Here is a 20,653-nt window from a genome sequence, read left to right on the forward strand (position 1 = left end):
GGTGACACGGAGGAAAACAGTTCCTGGAAAGCAAGGTCTTGCTAACCAGGAGCTTTAGCACGAGTTGAGGTTTGCTGAGCTACCACCACCCCAACCAAACATCACATTGTCACAGTACATGTTGCACCAGACTTAGGTTCACCCACAAACCTGATCACAGGGAGCCGTGACCTCAAGCTTAAATCCCTTATCTGCCCTTAAGCCGTGCCCCACCCCCGCTTTGCAGGGGAACGCCGCTGGCCTCTCCCTGTCCCGTTTGGGGGTGAAATTGGGCATTTGCCCTTTTTCAGGGGAGCGGGACTGGCCCCATTTGGGGATGAAATTGGGCATTTTCTCTTTGTGGGGGAGTACGGCTGGCCTCTGCCTGTCCCATTTAGGGTGAAACTGGGTATTTTTTCTGGGGGAGGAGGTTTATCCCGGGACTGTCCCACCCTCAGCACGGACCCTAGGGGGGTAGGAGGGGACTGTGCTGCTCCCGCTGCATCCCCCCTTTCCTTCCCCGGGCCAAGGCTGCTCTTCGCTGGTGATGCTCACCTTGAGGTACTCATTCTCCGAGCGCAGCTCCTCCACCTCCCGCTGCAGTTCCTCCGGGGCTGCCGCCGGTGCCGGTTCCCCGCGGCTCGATGCTCTCCCCCAACCCGGGGCCACGGGCAGTGGATCCCCGCGGGGGCCGGGAACCGGCGCAGCCCCACGCCCGGTGCCGGTGCGTGTTGGCTCAGAGGCGGGTTGTGCGGCAGACGCCTCCCGTTCGCGGTCGCTGGAGCCGGTAGCGGACTCGGCGTCGCTGCTGGCTGCCGGGGCCAGGCGCTGCTCGTCGGAAAGCGGCTCGGAGGGGCAGTCAGACAGGTCGGAGCTGCTGTCCGTGTGGCCCACGCGGGCCAGAGCCGCCGCCGCATGGCCGCTGCCCGCTGCCGCCGCCGAGACCCGCTTCCCCTTCTTACCCTTACCGGGCGGCGGAGCCCCTTCGCTACCGGGCTGCCTTCCCCCACCGCGACCACTGGGGCCCAGCTCCGGACCGCGGGCCGCCCGCTTAGCGCAGGGGGAGGCCTTGGCACCCGCCCTGCCCACGACGGTGCCAGCGGCGGCGGCGGCCTTGCCCCCCGGGGCGGTGGGGCGGCGGGAGAGGCGGCCCGGTGCTACCAGGAGCCCCGCGGTCGGCGGGTGGGCTCCCGGATGCGGTGACGGAGGAGGCCGGCTGGAGAGGCCGGGGGATTTGGGGGGTGCGGGTGGCGGTTTGGCGGCGGTGGCGGCGGCGGAGCGGGTGTGGAGGTCCTTGAGGAAGGGTCTGGCGGGCGAAGGGGCGCGGTGCAGCCGCTTCTTCTCGGCGTGCGGGTGGTGGTGGCCGGGTGAAGGAGAAGAAGGATGTCGCAGAGCATCGCCGGGTCCCGGACCGGGACCGGGGTTGTGTCCAGGTCCGTTCAGAGCCTCCATGGAGCGGACGGGGGGCGGCGGGGCGGCAGCGGTGGCCGCAGGGGTGCTGCAGCAGCAGCAGGACGGGCAGCCTCCTCCAGCCTCCCCGCTCGCTCTCTCATCACTTCTGCTTCTCCCAGACACAGCCCTCACACTTTTCTTTCTCGAGCCCCCTCTTCCTGCCCCCACACCACCACCTCCTCCTCCTCCTCCTCCTCCTTCTTCTTCTCCTCCTCCTCCTCCTCGCCGCTTTCTCTCGAGCACTGATTTGTTTCAATAAAACGAGCCCAAATCCCCCGGTGGCAGCCTCCACCTCCTCCACCTCCTTCTCCTCCTTCTTCTCCTCCTCCCTTTTCTCCTTCCCCTCCCGCTCCCCTCTCCGCCTGCCTCAGCTTGATGCAGCTCAAGTTGTGATGCAGCCCAAAATAAAAACCTCCTTTTTTCCCCCCTCAACCTCAGGCAAAGATTGCCTTGCAACCCTCCACCGCCCCCCTCCTCCTCTCTGCTCTACTCAACCACCCGGCACCGCTAACCCATGGCTGCCCCCTGCTCCAGTCCCCGGCCCCGTCCGCCGCCGCCTCCGACCGGCTCCTGAAATAGCCCCGCGGCTGCCGGGGCCGCTCCGGTGCCCGCCCGTGCGCAGGATCCGCCCTTTCTGACAAGCAGCCAGGCTCCGCCGGCTCCGCTCCCTGCGAACTACTTTCCCCGCACGCTTTATTCCAAGGGCGGCTCTACCAGCTGCTTCACACAATCACAGCATCACAGCCTGGCTTGAGTTGGAAGGGACCCCAAAGGTTATCTAATTTCAACCCCCTTGCCATGGGCAGGGACACCTCCTCCTAAAGCAGGTTGCTCAAGGCTCCATCCAACCTGGTTTTGAACACTTCAAGGCTTGGAGCCTCCACAACTTCCCTGGCAACCTGTTTCAGTGCCTCATCACCCTCACGGGGAGGAATTTCTTCCTAATGTCTAATCTCAATCCAGCTTCTTCCAGTTTGAAGCCATTATTCTTCATCCTGTCATTCCATGCCTTTGAGAAAAATCCCTCTCCAGCTTTCCTGTAGCCTCCTTCAAATATTGGGAGGCAGCTCTTAGGTCTCCCTAGTGCTTTCTCTTCTCTGGGCTGAACAACTCCGACTCTTCCAGCCTGTCCTCACAGCAGAGGTCCTTCAGCCCTCTGATCATCTTTGTGGTCTACTCTGGACCCACTCAAACAAGTCCATGTCTCTCCTGCACTGAGGACTCCAGTAGTGGATTCCAGTAGAAAGTCTCATTCTGGGAAGAAATTTTCATTTCCTGGCTGTGAGCTGTGTAGCATTGCCCTTGTTTTGTTGTTTCATTTTTATTTCTGAGCTCAGGCTTCATGAAAATCCTCTCTCCAGAGACCAGCAGCACAGAAACAACGAGCCGCCACGTTATCTCTTTGCTCAAAGCAGACACAGAGGCAGCAGGGGTGAGGGAATCAGCAAGTTCTTGGCTGTGGCTGAACTCCAAGAGGCACGGATCCATCCTTTGGGAGCTAAGGGGAGTATGGAATTACAGCTCTTGCCGTTTGCAAAGCACCCGGAGAGTGAATGACAAGGGAGGAGAGGTTGAAGCGTGGGAAAGAGGCACAGCCTAATGGGTAGAGAGCAGAGCAGCAACCAGGATGTTTCTGGCTCCTCCACCAGGCACCTTGGTCAAGCTGCAGTGGGTCCCTTATCTGTCACACCAACGTGGTAAAGCTCATGAAATCTTTGGGAGTCTTATGTAATCTCCATGGGGAAGGGTAGCTACAGGGTTTGTTTTTTCATTTGGGGGGAGGGGGGAAGGGCGGGGCAGCACAAAAAGGTCCAGGAAATGCTGAAGCTTGAGGGCACCAGGCACCAGCAATATAGGGTGGCAACAATCAGCCACTAGTTCTGGAAGTCCCAGTCAGGTCTGAATGATGTGGGGCACCTTAAACAGCCTGCCTGGGGTAGAGTTGGGACCATGCTGTTATCCTGGGACTGCTTGTCCCAGTAGACATGGGGAAAATGGATTTATCCTACTAGGCAGCAACAGTGATGCTGTTGTAGAAGGATGCAACAGATCATCCTTACTTTGCAAAGGCTGCAGAAGTGGCAAAAATAATATTCAAACCAGAGCTGTATGTATAGGTCTCCAAGAACCAGGAGCAGCTCCTTGGCACCACACTAGGCAGTGCCAGCCTGGAAAGCACAGGAATGTGTGGCTCCAGCTCCCCAGGGCTACCCTGGGCTGGGGACAGGAGGAAAAAGCCAAAGTCCCTCCTCAAACCCCTCCTCCATCCTCAACTGGTGGGATAGACCTCCCCATCCTGGTATGGTCCTCCCCTGAGTGGGGAGAAGGTGAGAGACACTCATCCCAGGAGTTGCTGTTGTTGGGTGGAACAAGAGAAGAGAATGTTCTGGGGAGACCTCACTGTGGCTTTTCACTGCATAAAGGGGGCCTAAAAGAACGATGGGGGCAATCATTTTAGCAGGGCCTGTTATGACACGGCAAGGGGTGATGGTTTTACACTAAAAGGGGGAGATTTAGACTAGAGAGAAGGAAGAAATTGTTTACAGTGAGGGTGGTGAAAAACTTGCCCAGGCTGCTTAGAGAGGTGGTAAAAGCCACATCCCTGGAACTATTTCAGTTAAGTTGGATGGGGCTTTGAGCAAGTTGGTGTAGTTGCAGATGTCTCTGCTGACTTCAGGGGGGTTGGGCTACGTGACCTTTAAAGGTCCCTTCCAACCCAAACCATTCTACTATTCCATGACAAATACAGCTCCTGTTGCACCCATTGGCATCATTGGGTCCCTCATCCTCTGAGGAAATGAAAGCACAGATCTCAGAGGTGTGATCCCCCTAGATTTCCCTTCATATACAACACCAGCAATATATGTGATTGGGTGAGATGAGCCAGTCTATGGGAGCAATGTAAAGTGGCTCAGGTAGTCTTTGGTGGGTAAGAATGACTTATACCATATAAAGTATTGTTACAATTTAGTAACAGCATTTTTTATGTCAGGCCATCACACATTTACTATCTGGAAAGCAGCTCTGTAGAGGGGGACACAGGAGTGCTGATGGACAAATTCCCCATGAGTGAGCACTCTGCTTTTGTGGCCAAGAAAACCAATAGTCTCCTGGGGTGCATTAGTAGAGCGTGACCAACAGGTCGAGGGAGGGTCTCTTCCCCCTCTGCTCTGCTCTACTGGGCCATATCTGGAGTCCTGTGCCCAGTTCTGGGCTCCCCAGATCAAGAGAGGGGGACTGCTGAAAAGAGTATAGCAGAGACTATGAAGATGCTGAAGGGACTGGAGCATCTATGTGAGGAAGAAAGGCTGAGAGACCTAGGGCTGTTTAGCCTGGAGAAGATTGAGAGGCAATCTTATCAATGCTTATCAATAGGTAAAGGCTGGAGATCAAGAGCATGGGGCCAGACTCTTCAGTGGTGCCCACAAGGAGCAACAGGCACAAATAGGAACCCAGGTGGTTCTATTTGAACAAGAAAAAGTTCTTTCCTGTGAGGGTGACAGAGTACTGGAGCAGGCTGCCCAGAGAGGTTGTGGAGTCTCCTTCTCTGGAAAGATTCTAAACTTACCTGGACACAATCCGGTGCAACCTGCTTTAGGAGGGGTGTTGGACTAGATGATTTCCAGAAGTCCCTTCCAACATGTATCAATCTGTGATTCTGTCATTATCAGGATTTCCTACCACACTGTGCTCTCAGATGGTGTTTTCTTTGGCAATACACTGCTGGTCAGTTCCAGCAATCCTCCTTTTCCAGAAGTCTGGAAAGAGGTGACAGTTGCTGTATTTCATCCTGAGAAAGAGTAATTATTACGGAAATATTAAAAACGTTGCCCCAGATGTGAGATATCAGAAAGTTTGTTTTGTTCCACTGTATTGCCACTTTCATTTGGTTTTGGTTAGAACTTCTAAGAACTGATGGGAATTCCATCTTCACTTACTAGATTTCCAATGAGTTTTATGCCTGTGATGAAAGGGGAACTGCTCTGTAGTAATTTATGAGCCCCCTGTTTTGACTTTGTCCCACGAACAGAACGGTTCAATTCAAAAGGAAAATGAAAGGAAAAAGCATGGCCCAAGATAAGCCACTTTTCTACAAACAATAGCAGAGAGACAGTGCCAGGCTTCTTTGCACTGGAGGGGAAAGGAATTAGGGAGGTGGAAAACAGGAGCATGTTCACAAAAGGCTGGGAATTATCTGGGAGAATTAATCTGAAACACTTGGGTGCCTGACAAAGTCCAGTTTCCTGCGGGTGCCTTGTAAATTTTACATTGCAAATACACAAATATTTTTTCCCCATTTTATGGTGTGGTTGGATTTTTTGTTGGTTGGGTTTTCTTTTTTTTTTTTTTCACTAAATGTTTTGTTCCTAAATGCTTTATTTTTATGAAGCCCACTTATACTGCTGTGTATCACTGGCCACAAGCTCCTAAAGAGGACCAAAACTCAACTTGCCCTTTAAGGATTCTATATTTCAAGAGGTAGATGCACAGAACACAAGGACACATGTCCAAGGTATCTTCTCTGTGATCTTTCTTCTCTGAGGTCACTCTGCCACCTCATGGGCCTTTAATTATTCTGAGGCTCTATTTATCCAGGGCAGGTTGAGGCAGAAAAGACCTCTAAGATAATCAAGTCCAACCGTAAGCCCAACACCACCATGCAGATTAAGCCACATTCCACAGTGCCGTGTCTACACAGTTTTTGAACACCTCCAGGGATGGTGACTCCAGCACCTCCCTGGGCAGCCTGTTCCAATGCCTGACCACTCTTTCAGTAAAGAAGATTTTCCTGATATCTAAATGAAATATCCCTGAACCTCACATACAGTGAAGTTTGCTACCCCTTGCGTTCAGAGGCAGTGCCAGTTGAAGCAGGCACCTTAATGAAGTGATTTACTGACATCCATGCTCAGGCTGTGGCACTGAAAGCACGCCGCAGCAAGCCACGTTAGTCTGATGAGATGGATGCTCAGTTACACCGAGATCCCTTTATGTCGTGCTGGCAGCATGAAGTGTTTGATGACAAAGAAATGCAGCCCCAGTAACCCTGACCGGGCACGTGCCTGCCTGGGTGCAGCTGGCAGATGGGTGTGGTATGGGACCAGCTGTAGTCTTTTGGCTGTGTTCCTCCCCTGTCATCTACAACGCCATTTGGAGATCCCTCTGAGAGTGGTGTAAATAGGCGTGGTGTCAATGAGACTAAGACCCTAATATGAAATGAGAGTAAGACCCTAATATGCCAGCTAAGCACATGCCACAGAAATCTCTTCTGGGCTAGGCAAATGCCCAGCCAGCATCACTGCTATCACATTTCTCATTTATTTATATCAAACCATTTTTTCCTTCTCTTAAAACTCCCTCCTGATGGTTCTCATAGGAATATGCAGTCACAGCCTGTCACGCCCACCTTCATTCTCCTCTCCCTTTCTTTTTTTTATTTGCTTGTAATGTCCAATTGTTTTCCCCTAGCATAAATTACTCCTACACCTCCCTGGTGCTGGAGCAGTTTCTGAACAGGCTTGTGCAGCTCTTAACATAATAGGAGGGCTGGGTGTTGGTTGAATAATACAAATAATCAGACATAACCCTTTGACAACCCATTTACTTTGGCAGTGCTGGTAGCCTTTGTGTGATTAACGCAGACATTTGATAACTGAGCTGTATTTACACAAATGATATGAAAAGTAGATGCTAAGCCCAATGACTTAGATTAGCTATCATGCATCTTACACAGCGTAAGGCACAGTCTTTGGCAGTGCAGGGCTGCCAACATTCTCTTTCAGGGCTGAAGCATGAGGGAGTTTACAATTACTTAGAGATGTGAAGAGGCTCAGTCTAAACATGAATTTGTCCCCAAGCCAGCCCAGCTTACAGTAGCCTAAGCCTAAGCTGTTATTTTCTCCTGTTTCAAATCCCTATCTGAGATCTGCTCCAATGACACCATTAAGAGCAGCCAACTTAAAATGGACAGGAAAGGAGCATTGATGGTTATGGAGCTAAAATAGCAAATGAAGACACAAATGCATCGATACAGGCCATGTGTAAGGATAAACCAGTATGCATCTATCAAAACTAGTCACAAGTGGTGCTCCTCAGGGCTCAGTACTGGGGCCAGATCTCCTTAATATTATTATCAATGATCTGGACAAGGGGATTGAGGCACCTTCAGTGAGTCTGCAGATGACACTAAGCTGGGACGGAGCGTTGATCTCTATGAGGGTAGGGAGACTCTATTGAGAGACCTGGACAGGATGGATCAATGGGCTAAGGCCAAACTGCATGAGATTCAACAAGGTCAAGTCCTGAACTTGGGTCACAACAACCCCATGAATGCTACAGACTTGAGGAAGAGTGGCTGGAAAGCTGCCCAGCAGAGAAAAAATTGGGAGTGTTGGTTGACAACCAGCTGAAGATAAGCCAGAGTGTGCCAGAGTGGCCAAGGAGGGCAACAGCATCCTGGCCTGTATCAGCAACAGTGTGGTGAGCAGGACCGGGGCAGTGATCATCTCCTGGTACTCAGCACTGGGGAGGCCACACCTTGAATACTGGGTTCGGTTTTGGGTGCTGGAGCAGGTGCGGAGAAGGTCTAGAGAACTGGTCTTATGGGGAGTGGCTGAGGGAACTGGGGTTGTTGAACCTGGAGAAAAGAAGGCTGAGGGGAGACCTTCTTGCTCTCCACACAACTCCCTAAAAGGAGGATGGAGTGTGATGGGGGTCAGTCTCTAACAAGAGACAGGACAAGAGAAAATGGCCTCAGGTTACACCAGGTGAGGTTTAGGTTGGACATTAGAAGAAACTTCTTCACTTGAAACAGTTCTCAAATGCTGGAACAGGCTCCTCAGGGAGGTGGTTGAATCCCATCCTCAAAGGCGTTTGAACGTCGCAGAGAAGTGGCGCTGAGGGACGTGGTCTAGCACCAGACTTGGTAGAGTTAGATAAAAGTTGGACTCAATAGTCTTAAAGCAATTCTATAATTCTATGATTATTCCCCCCTTTATCTGCTGCAGAGGATGAGGTGTAATGTCTGTGTGGCCATGTTGTGCTCTGTGATTACACCATTCCAGAGGAATCCCAGTCAGGGCCAGCAGGCATTACAGTAACATGTTAACAGCAGCAAGGAGGCACAGACAAAGGGGGAACCTTTTCAAGTAGTTAAACCCTATCATTTTTGCAGCCTCTTCCCTCAAGTGGTATCTCTCCTTAAGGGATTCAAAGCCCCAGGCACCTTTTTTAAAGCTTTATTCCTGGACCCAGGAATTTTGTCTACACTGTGACCGCTTCCCCCATACACGTACAAAACCTGGCTATTAAACATCTCAGCTCTTTACTCCAGCTTCTGGGATAGAATCATAGAATGGTTTAGGTTGGAAGGGACCTTTAAGTGTCATCTAGACCAACCTCCCTGCAGTCAGCAGGGACAGCTGAACCAGAGCGTGTTGCTCTGAGCCCCAAAACACTTGACCTGGAATGTTTCCAAGAATGGGACATCTACTACCTCTCTGGGCAACCTGGGCCACAGTCTCACCACCCTCATGGTAAAAAATTTCTTCCTTCTCTCTAGTCTAAATCTTCCTCTCTCAGTTTCAAATCATTACCCCTTGTCCTGGTAAAAAGATTGTCCTCATCTTTCTTACCAGCTCCTTCAAATACTGAAAGGCCACCAGAAGGTCTCCCTGGAACCTTCTCTTCTCCAGGCTGAACAACCCCAACTCTCTCAGCCTGTCCTCACAGCAGAGGGGCTCCAGCCTCTCTGGCTGGCCTCCTCAGGTCTCTCTGCAACAGGTCCATGTGCTGAAGACTGCAGAGCTGGGCCCAGCACTGCACTGGGGTCTCAGCACAGTGAAACAGAGAGGCAGAATCCCCTTTCTTCACCTGCTACCCATGCTGCTGGGGATGCAGCCCACAACACAGTTGGCTTTCGGGCTGTGAGTGTACACTGCTGGCTCATGTCCAGCTTTTCACCCACCAGCTCCCTCAAGTCCTTCTCCACAAAGGATACCACAGTAACAATATCACTGATTGCCATAATTTAATCTGAGAATGGGAATAATTGCATGATTTACTCCCATAACAGACTTGAGCAGCAGTAGAAGAGCTTAGGGAGACTTCAGGAACCTTCATCCAGAACTGTGACTCCCAAAGCCCATCAGCCAACCCCACAGCCTCCTAGCTGTTTGCTATCTTAATTTTGGCCATAAAGCTCCATGGATGAGCAGAGATTTTTTTTCTCGTATGTGTCCATTCCTGCTCAGTGGGACCCAGCAATGGAGCCTCTGAGCATCATGAGATCACCTCTCATGCTTGCTGGTAGGGACTGGGACATAGCAGCAATTGGTTCTGAGGAGAAAACAGTAGCACCTCACCTCTTGCTGAAGGCCTGGTGGCCACATGGAAGGGAGGACTGGCTTCACAGCTTGCAGAGAGTCAAGACCAAACCCTTAAATACCAGGGGCTGATGGGGCTCACTGAGTGCTATCAGTCATTCCTGCTGGTGCTGAGCTTTTGTATTTGTGTGTGAAACCTTCTGGATCATGACTGGGAAGTAAACATGGCTCTTGCACCCTTGCTAGGAAGAGAGCTTGGGCCTCCTTGTGCCAGCAGCAGGTGGTTCCCATGGGTAAATCCCTCCTCTCTTCGCCAAGCATGGACTTAACCCCTCTTCTGGTTGCTCCAGCTTTGCATTAGTCATCCCTGTCCAAACTGAAGTGTGCAATCCTGTTATAGTCAGACATTCCCAAATGTGCACAGTTACTCTTTCAATGTCAAGGAAACACTAGAGTCAGAACTTCAAGTCCTACATGCTTGGTGATACAGAGCAGGGTTTTTTCAGTCTGGTGTCTGCTTGAGAGTCACCAAAGTTCATGCTGAGGCCTGACTTGGTCTGTTACCCACTGGCCTATCTCTGCATAGTACAATCAAATGTAATGCCCAAAGGAAAGAAAACAAGGGGGATCTGTGAAGCTCAGACACCAAGGACCACAGACCACACAGGCAGAGTTACTGCCTGGTTCAGGACTAAACAAGACAAATATGCAGTTTCCAGTATTAATGAATTTGTAATTTTCCTCCTCACAAACTACCTGTGACCTCAATAAACTCTCCCACACACTCTAAAATGTATCATCTGGTCCTCTTGTTGGCACCAGTTCCTGCTCCAGTTTCAAGCCATTGCCCCTTGGTCTGTCACTACAAGCCCTTCTAAACAGTCCTTCCCCAGCCTTCCTGCAGGTCCTCTTCAGGTACTGAAATGCAGCTATAAGGTCTCCCTGGAGCCTTCTCCAGGCTGAACAGCCCCAAATCCCTCAGCTTGTCCTCACAGGAGAGGTGCTCCAGCCCTCTGATCATCTTTGTGTCCCTCCTCTGAACCCACTCCAGCAGGTCCATGTCTTTTGTGTGCTGGGTGTCCCAGAGCTGGCTGGACATAGTACTCTAGGTGAAGTTTCACCAGAGCAGAGCAGAGTGACAGAATCACCTCTCCATCTGCTGGTCATGCTGCTTTTGATGTAGCCCAGGATGGCATTTGCCTTCTGAGCTGAGCTGCAAGTGCCCATTGTTGTCTCATGTTCAGCTTCTCGCCCACCAGTACCCCCAAGTCCTTTTCTTCAGGGCTGCTCGGAATCTCATCATCCCCCAGTCCATACTGGTGTTGAGGATTGCCCTGTCCTGTGTGCAGGACCTTGCACTTTGTTGAAGCTCATGAGATTCTCCTCAGCCCACCTCTCCAGCCTGTCCAGGTCCCTCTGGATGGCATTCTGTCCTTCGGTCTTATCAACCACACCGCTCAGCTTGGTATCATTTTCAAGCTTGCCGATGGTGCACTCAATCTCACTGGCTATAAGATGGGTCATGTACTTGTCACCTGCTGAAGACAGATGCTTTTCACAGTTTCTGGTTGTTGAAATTGATACATATTACTGGATATACTCGTTGTAAGATATAGTTTGATATCAGCTCAACATCAGAAATATGTCCCAGACTTATGAAAACACATTTTAAAAGCCAAGGAGGCAGAATAATAAGATGCCTGTTGGTTGGCAATTTGGATATTCTGCAAGGAAAGTGTCACCTTACACTGATCAAAACATCAGTCTTGGAAGAGTATAAATTATCCATTTCTAATGATACAGCTGGCTGAAGAAAGCTGCAGGGAAAAAAAATCAGATTCTGCACACACACGTACCTCTGATAACTAACCAACATCCCACTACTGCAAACCTTCAACAGGATTAACTTCCCAGATATATCTGTGCCAAATGTAGCAATTAGGGAGTCAGTATTTTTCCACAGTGCTTCATTCCCACTCTATTATTTTCTCCTGGCCCCAGCACCTCTTCAACTATTTCTTTTTTAACCATGATTAAAGAGGCTGTTCCAAGCAGAAACTAAATCCTGAATTTCTCATTCATTCCCACTTCAGATCCTCCTAAGATGCCTTGGGCAGACATGCTGTATTCTTTATTTTGTCTCTTTTCAGTAATTTCAATTAGTCTACCTCCAGTTGATGCTAAACCTTTAGGACCTCTGGCTTTAGTGGCAGTTCCCTTCAAAGCTGTAGCTGGTTTTGATTTAAGCCCGTTTTTTGAGACAGCTGCTCCCTATGTTTTTTTTCCCCCCCGCCTCTGAAAATCCCAGACAATTACTTCTTACAACTACTCTGCCCATGCTGCTTTAGGAGTTGCTTTGTCCTCGGTGCATCTGCTGTTCCCTTAGAGCTCAGGAAAGCTGATTACTGAAGCCTGCTTCCCTGCCTGTGCTTCCACATGGAACTGCCTCTCCAACTCACCCATCCAAATTTGGGGCACGTATCCCGGTGCGACAGCCAAGCTCTGGATTATGCAGCAATTTTGAGGCAAGCCCACAGTCATCTCCTGCAGCAGAGAAGGCTCCACGAGCAGCTGATAAATCAAGAATTTTTAAGGAACATGCAACTTCCACCCATCACTAGTAAGTAACAAAAAAAAAAACCCCGGAAGAAGCAGAAGTTGATGATCAGGAATGAATTACCCTGACACAAGGAGAGGTCTGAGCAGGAAAGATTGATTTCCATACATCAGGATGCTTGGACTGTATGTACAACCTAAACACGATAGGAGCCACCAAAAATGGTATTAATGGTATGTCCAGGGTTCCCTGCTCTTTCAGTAAATAAATAATTGACTTTCATTTGTGAATTGAAATAAATACTCTTAAGTGTAGTTGAAGAAAAAGCTTCTCTTTTTTACATGTGCATAATGATAGAATCACAGAATGGTTTGGGTTGGAAGGGACCTTTAATGATCATCTAGTCCAAAATCCCCTGCAGTCAGCAGGGACATCTGCAACTAGAGCAGGTTCCTCGAAGTCCTGTCCAACATGACCCAGAATGGTTCTGGGGATGGGGTATCTACCACCTCTGTGGGCACCCTCATGATAGAAGATTTCTTCCTTTTATCTGGCCTAAATCTCCCCTCTTTTAGTTAAAACCATTACCCCTTGTCCTGTTACAACAGGTGTTGATAAAAAGTCTGTCCCCAGCTTTCTTCTGGGCCCCCTTTAAGTACTGAAAGGCCACAAGAAGGTCTCTCTAGAGCCTTCTCTTCTCCAGGCTGAACAACTCCAGCTCTCTCAGCCTGTCCTCACAGCAGAGTGGTTCCAGTCCTCACATCATTGTGGTGGCCTCCTCAGGACCTGTTTCAGCAGGTCCATGTCTCTCCTGTGCTGAGGACTCCAGAGCTGGACCCAGCACTGTAAGTGGGGTCTCACCAGGGGCAGAATCCCCTTCATCCACCTGCTGCTGCACTGCTTTGGATGCAGCCCAGGACAGGTTGGCTTCTGGATTGTTAGCACACATTGGTGGCTCATGTCCAGCTTTTCACCCACCAGCACTCCATAATTCTTCTCCACAGGACTGCTCTCCATCCCTTCATCCTCCAGCCTGGATTGACACCAGGGATTGCCCCAACCCAGGGGAAGGACCTTGCACTTGGCCTGTTTGAACCTCCTGAGGTTCACACAGATCCAGTTCTCAAGCTTAACCTGGTCCCTCTTGATGGTCCATAAATCTGCATTGCTACTGCGTGTTTTATCTAATAAGTGATAACAAAAAATGCTGCTATTGTTTGCTGGGATTTCTTTGTCTCAATTAGTGTCCACATTTGAAATGTACATTGTATTAAATGAAGAATAGGATCCAAACAAAAATACCATGTCTACAGTTAAGAATTAAAATCAGAATCATACAATGGGTTGGATTGGAATGGACCTTAAAGGTCATCTAGTCCAACCTCTCTGCCATAGGCAAGGATACCTTCCACTAATCTATAGTTAACTGAAGGCTGCCTCACACTAGAAAGCAAAACCTTCCATAGAATACTATACAATACATTACAGACTTCAGCTTTTCCAAGCAGGATATGCAGGATTAAGGCTACATTTAAATCCAAGCATGATAAAAGGGTAAAAGAACCAAAGAGGCAAAACATGACTACTTCAGAGCCATGTTATATAAGAATTTACATAGAGAAAAATTCAACCCTTGCTTCTATTCTGTAATGGTACTGGTGGGGGGGTTAGGGGGGAGAATGATATTTTAAAACATTAATTCCTTCCCCTCCCCATCCTTATCTAATCTGGTACCATAAATAGTAAAATACTTTAATCCAAACTGTATGGATGTTTTCATCACAGCACAGAGCCCACTTGGTCCTTTTCTCTTTCAGCAAATTTTGGGTTCTCTTTGGTACCAGCTCTCTTCAGAATCTGACCATTGGAACACAGCTTTGCAACACTCTTCAGACCACAGAATTATCTAAGCCTGTCCTCAAGCTTGGGACAGATATTCTCAGTACTGACTCTGTGTGCTGGTTTGAGGCCAGCCAGAACATCTCTTGCCCCGAAAGGGACAAAAGAATGACACATGCAAACGGATTGGAGAGTGATGGAAAAGTTTAAATGGAAAAGCGATTGGTGAAACTACAGAAAAACTACACAGCATAGTGGCAAAGAACATCCTAAAGCATACAGAGTCCCTTACATAGTACCCAGAGGCTTCCTAATCCTTCCCTCCTCCCAAACCCAAACCCTCAGGGCTCTTTCTTCTCCCCTCCCACTGCTAGGCAAGTCTCAGGCTGGACAGGTCTGAGACTGCCACCCCCTCCATTCTCCTCCTGGCATTAGGCCTAGTCAGGCTTAAGAGGCCTGAGATACCCCCCCGGCATTACCCGATAAGAGAGGACATCTCCCATGGGAGCAGAGAGGGAAGAAAGAGGAAGAGGATGACTCTGCAGATGGCTTTATAGGGCGCAGGATTTATGGGTAGAAATACGTCGTGTCCTGTGTCCATCCCTATTGGGCGGGCACCCAGGACACCAGAGGTGTATCTCATGCAGCACTGGCAGGGGGCACCCAGCCCAAACTGCCACACTCTGTTAAAGGCACTTGTGTCTTCAGGCAAAAAATGCTAAGATGCCACTATCCTTTAGGACTGTGGATACTGCCTACATAATATCTGGTTTGTAAATAGTTTAGGATGGAGACCATGGATTATATAAAGCAAAGAGCACAACCAGTGCCCTTATTTAGTAATAACTCATGTTCTCACTTCTTCTGACTGTAGTGCCTGGTGGCAAACAGGGATTTATTCAGGAGAAGATGAGTAGTAGCACAATAACTTCTATTAAAACACACTTCATGGAATAATAGAATGCATTGAGTAGGAAGGACCTCTAAAGGTCATTGAGTCCAACCTCTCTGCAGTGAGCAGGGACATCTGCAACTAGATCAGCTTGCTCAGAGCCCTATCAAACCTGACATCTTCAGCTAGATCAGCCTGGTCAGAGCCCCACTAAGACTGACTTTGAATGTCTCCTACAATGGGGCCTCCAACACCTAACTGGGGAACCTGTTCCAGTTTCCCAACACCATCATAGTCAAGAACTTTTTCCTTAGGTCCAATCTAAATCCACCTTTCTCTAGTTTAAAACCATTGCCCCTTGTCCTAGTGCTGCATGCATTTGTAAACAGTCCCTCCCCAGCTTTCTTTCTATTCACAGAATCAGAATCACAGAAGTGTTTAGGTTGCAAAACACTTTTAAGATCATCAGGTCCACTTGTTAACCTGTCACTGCCAAATCCACCACTAAACCATGTCCTCAGCATCACATCTACATGGCTTTCAAATCTCTCCAGGACTGGGACACCACCACTGCCTTGGGCAGCCAGTTCCAGGGCTAGACAACCCTCTCAGGCAAAAAATTGTTCTTCATGGCCAACCCAAACTTCTGCTTTTCACAACTTGAAAGGCTGTTTCCTCTTGTCATGTCACTTGTTACTTGACACTAAACTACTGCTAACATTTCTGTCAAGGGTTAGGGTTGGACTGGCCACCAGACAAGTGTCAGAGGCTCTCTATGAACCCCTCTCCCTTTCCAAAGGGAAGAAAAAGGGAATTAGGGAGGGAGACTGATGGGCTGGGAAAGAAACTAAACCAGCTGGGATGGAAATAAGAACAATCCAATGAAACAGACAAATAGATACAAACCAATATCCAACCTAAGCCCCGATGGCAATGATGTCACCATTGTCACTACTGATGCTGGGGGCAGGCACTGGGGAATTCTCTGACTGGATCTGCCCTTTCTTTCTATTCCTGCTTACTTGCTATTCCTTTCTTGTTATCCCTGCCTTTCCCATTGGAGATTGCAGACAGCAAAGCAAGCAGCAGCATAACCTCTGTAGTAATCGATATGTGTAAAAAGGCTCCTGGATCCTGACCAGGTTGTTCCATCTTGCACCTCCTTAGGAAGAAATGGTGTGATGGAGACAGCAGAATTATCCACAGGAGGGGACTGCTGCTTCTTTCCCCCTCTCCCAGGGAAAGGCTGCCTTCAAAACTCACGTGCCAGGAATCAATTCAAAGATTGATGGTTCCTGATTCTCGCTACAGTTCACTCTTGTAGCTTTGTTTACTTGGCAGGGTGAGGGAGGGAGGAGGGACCTGGATTAGCCTCGAAACCTCACAACAAAAGGCAGAAAAGCTCTGCCTCAGGCATTTAATAGTCCACATTTCCAGAGAATTACTGAATACACCAGAAAATTTGGCAAAATGGTTATTTGTGGCACTTAAGAAACACCAAAACAAGATGTGAAGCCAAGAAGAGTTTTGTTGTGATCTGGGAACCACTGTCACCCTAAGAGAGAAGCAACCCAAAATGTGCTGGTTTTATCTTCTTTACTTTTAGAAGCATTAAATATTACACTGATAAAAATAACTAGAATCAGCAGGATGGGAGTACTGGGGAAAAAGAAAAGGAGGAAATTCAGGTTTTTGGTCAAGTGAAAAATTATCTTCCCATAGCAGAAGATGTCCCTGCCCATGGCACGGGTGTGGAACCAGATGATCTTTAAGGTCCCTTCCAACCCAAACCAGTCTATGATTCTATGATTTATAGACCTTTACAGCTGAGAGAGTGCTACAGCATTTCCCTGAACATAACACAGGATATTGTGTTTGTTGGTTAGTTTTTACCAGAGGAATAAAACTACCTAGTCTTTTGCTCATGGCATTAGCCAGACATGCAATGGCTGAAAACGCTAATTTGCTTAATTGCATTAGTCCACTCCCCTCCTGTTATGGGAATTCAAGCTTCAATGGCAAATTCAGCCTCCTAATGAGATTACGGCTACGTTCTCAACATGAGGTTGGAAGGTGGCGGTGAGATGGGCAAAGGAGCCACACGTTTCCTTGGTGACTGGTGGAGTGGTTAACCCTGGTGAGAAGGGGTGGAGGGAAGAAGTGGGATGAGTGACAGCACTTCATCCTTTAAACTTCAGCTGAGGGCTGAGCAGAGCGGAGATAGTGCCAAGCAACCACCGTGGGGAAATTACCCTTGTTTTCATCTCTGACTCTTCCAGCTGATGTCAGTGGAAAGGGACAAGACAAAAGAACTTCAAGCTGTGGTAAAGATCATTAAACCAGAAGAGCATAAAGCCATGTACATCATTGTGGCATCCATTAAATATTCATTTCAGGGAAATGCAGACATTTTGCTTTATTATGCTGTTTGATACTATTATTATTGTTTTACCTTTAATCCATTTGGAATAGTTTTATTCTTTTCTTTTTTTTTCTCTTTTTTTTTTTTTTAAGGTCCTTTGTAATGAAGGTGCCTTTTAGTCAGCTCCACCAGCTAATCAGATTGCTTTCTCTTCATTACTCACGTTGAGACTTTAAAGCCTGAAGCCTAAGCTAACTGGAATATACGGCCATGGCTTGAGTTCTGTGGAAGAACTGAAAAACCAGAGCACATAGCTAAGGTTCTATGGCTTTCATAACAAAAGCAGGTGAGATGCTTTCAAATTAGGGACTATTTAACCACAAACATACCCAGTTTCTGTACAGGAGTAAATCACATTATCCACACATTCCAGTGGAAACAACTAATAGTTGCCATTTATCCAATCATTTCTGTGGGACAATGATAAAGAAATTATATTTGTGAATGGGAAAGACAGGATTTTTCTTCATAGAACCATAGAATCATGGAGGTTGGAAGGGACCTCTGGAGATCATCTAGCCCAACAGCCTTGCTAACGCAGGGTCACCCACAGCAGGTTGCCCAGGATCACAATGAACAGGTGGGTTTGGGATCTCTCCAGAGAAGGAGACTCCACAGCCTCTCTGGGCAGTCTGATCCAGATATCTTCACCCTCAAAGTAAAGAATCACAGAATCACTGAATCACCTAGATTGGAAAACATCCTTAAGATCATTGAGTCCAATCATTAGCCTAACACTGATAAGTCCATATCCCTAAGCATTACATCTACACCACTTTTAAATACCTCTGGCGATGGGGAAGAAAGAAGTTTCTCCTTAAGCTCAAGTGAAACCTGCTATGTTCTAATCTGTACCCATTACCCTTTGTCCTATCACTGGACACCACTGAGAAGAGCCCAGCACCATCCTCATGACCTCCACCCTTTAGATACTGAGAAGCATTGAGAAGATCCTCTCTCATTCTTTTTTTTTCCAGGCTAAACAGCCCCAAGTCTCTAAGCCTTTGCTCCTCAGAGAGATGCTCCAGTCCCCTCAGCATCTTTGTGGCCCTTTTAGGGGTATACTACTTCCTGAGGCTGGGTATGTGAGGAAAGATGGGAGATGTCCTGTAGACAACCTGATTGAAGGGCTCCAAAGGCTGCCTGAATCCTTAGTGACAAGAAACTTACTCTGGCCATCAAGGAGATGGTTTGTCGCTCTGGGATGTGGCTGCTGCCCAGAAGGGTGCTGGTGGGGAAGAGTGCCCTGGTGCAAGGTCAAGACGAAAAAGAGACATCATTACTATGTGAAACCAACACCACACTCCAATTTGGTACAAATGAGCGTGTCACCAATTGTTGAATTCTTTCCACTACTTTTAAACCTTAGGGAGCAAGTGGAAAGCACATTTTAAAGACAGAAACTTAATTAGGGTTTCTGCAACCCAGCCATTTACCAAAGGAGAAGCAACAAGGCCAGTTGTACATTCCTCACCTCTTTTCTCATCTGGGAATGTTTCTGATGACTGCTGCTGATCCATGTGGTGTGTCCTTGTCTGCTGCCGGCAGATTGTTTGGATGGAGCTGGCATCAGGATTGAAATAGACGAATCTGGGGTTTGCAGGTGGTTTGTGTTTTTGTTTTCCTCAGTGCTTTCAGGAAAGCCTGTCATTCTCCTGATCACAGCCTGGCCTCACTTCTCAAGGTCTTCTATTTCTGAAGATAGCTACTCTGTAATCAAAGCTGCCATTATGGCGTGGTTAGGTGGACTTGCAGCACCTTTCATCTAGCTGGATGCAGATTAAAGGTTGCTGCAAACTTTGAGCTGCTGCAGCCAATGGCAGAGAGGCTGTTACAATAGTGGGGACCTTACAGCCCCACAGGGAACACTGCTTGTGAGTGCTGTGGGCCTGGTGGCCCTTCCCATGATAGCTCCTGCTTATGTGACCCTGACAGAGTCTCACCTTTGCCTCTTAGAATTATGTCATTACCTCCATCATGATTAGATTGTTTCCAGTTAGGTTTTCAAAATATGACCTTCTTCAGTTCTTCGGCTCAAATATTTTAAGTGCATGGCCAGTTTTGCTCATTAAGCTCTTGTAGTTCATGCTGGCTGAGAGTTTTGCTCCAAATTATCCTGGTTTGAGCTACAGCAGAACCAATTCTGGTGAGGGATTTGACTTCTCAGCTCAGTCTCTGCTCGGTGAGGGCACTTTCTGAAGCTCAGTGCAGGTTTGCACAGCCAGTGGCTGCTTCTAGCACTGAGAACACTGATGGGGAGAGTTACTGCCAAGGGCTGGGCTGCAGAAAGGCTCTGGCTTAGCCTTGCTCCTGTGCAGACCAAGTGCACTGCCACATCTTCTGCCCCACCTTGGGGGACAGGAAGTCAGAGGTGGCAACTGCAGGAAGGAGCAGACAGGACAGGTGACCCTCAAAGCAACAGATTGCATTCCATGGACATCATCTTCAGGATCAAGCTGAGGGATCACCAGGGTCAAGCCTCTTCTTCACTGGCTTGGTGTCTGAGGAGGACTGTTTGAACTTTGATCCCCATCCATGTGTTCCTGAATCCAGCTCTAGAATCCAGTTCCCATCTACTGTTGAGTCCGCTCCGGGACTTCCCTTGTGCCTGCTTCTGGCATCAGTGGTGACAATGGTGATGTTGTTGTCATCAGGTGCCAGGTTCCATATTGGTTTCCATCTCTGTCTGTTTCATTGGATTGTTCTTATTTCCATTCCAGCTGGTTTAGTTTCTTTCCCAACCACCAGTCTCTCTCCCTCCTCCCCTTTCTCTGCCCTTTGGGAAGGCAGAGGGGTTCACAGAGAGCCTCTGGAACTCCTGAAAATGTTTCCTTCTTTGCTTTCTCCCAGCTTCTTTGTTGATTGTTGTTGGTCTAGAGCTCAAGAGAAAATATTGCGGTGTACTCAAAGTTCAGCAGGATCAGTCAGCAGCCTAAGAAATTAAGAGGCTAGGAAGAAGGCAAGATACCCACAGCAGCTTTATATGGTGCTTGATACATAATCAAATACATGCAAATATTTTGATAAATAAATTATGAGCCTACTGTCTCTTGGCTCTCCTAACAGTGAAAGAGATGACTCCTCCTGACTCCACTCAGTGAAGGACTCTAATTTAAAGCATCCAGATTTAGATGAGTTAAGTATATGATGTGATGACTCCTTCCCACTCCTCTCCATTTTTCCACTGC

At 48.4% G+C, this 20,653-nt stretch overlaps 1 protein-coding gene across 1 annotated transcript; it reads right to left on the reverse strand.

Annotated features, from left to right (window-relative positions):
• Positions 1 to 411: 411 nt before the first annotated feature.
• LOC128967468 (microtubule cross-linking factor 1-like) lies at positions 412 to 1,431 on the reverse strand. The gene has a single exon (XM_054381608.1). The coding sequence runs from the start codon at positions 1,429 to 1,431 to the stop codon at positions 412 to 414; it is 1,020 nt and encodes a 339-aa protein (XP_054237583.1).
• Between the last annotated feature and the right edge of the window lie 19,222 nt (positions 1,432 to 20,653).

This window comes from Indicator indicator, chromosome 6, assembly GCF_027791375.1.
Source record: "Indicator indicator isolate 239-I01 chromosome 6, UM_Iind_1.1, whole genome shotgun sequence".
Taxonomy (NCBI): Eukaryota; Metazoa; Chordata; class Aves; order Piciformes; family Indicatoridae; genus Indicator; species Indicator indicator.

What these genes read in the sequence shown, in the direction of transcription:
- LOC128967468 (XM_054381608.1), bottom strand. Translation starts at nt 1,431, where the DNA reads ATGGAGGCTCTGAACGGACCTGGACACAACCCCGGTCCCGGTCCGGGA.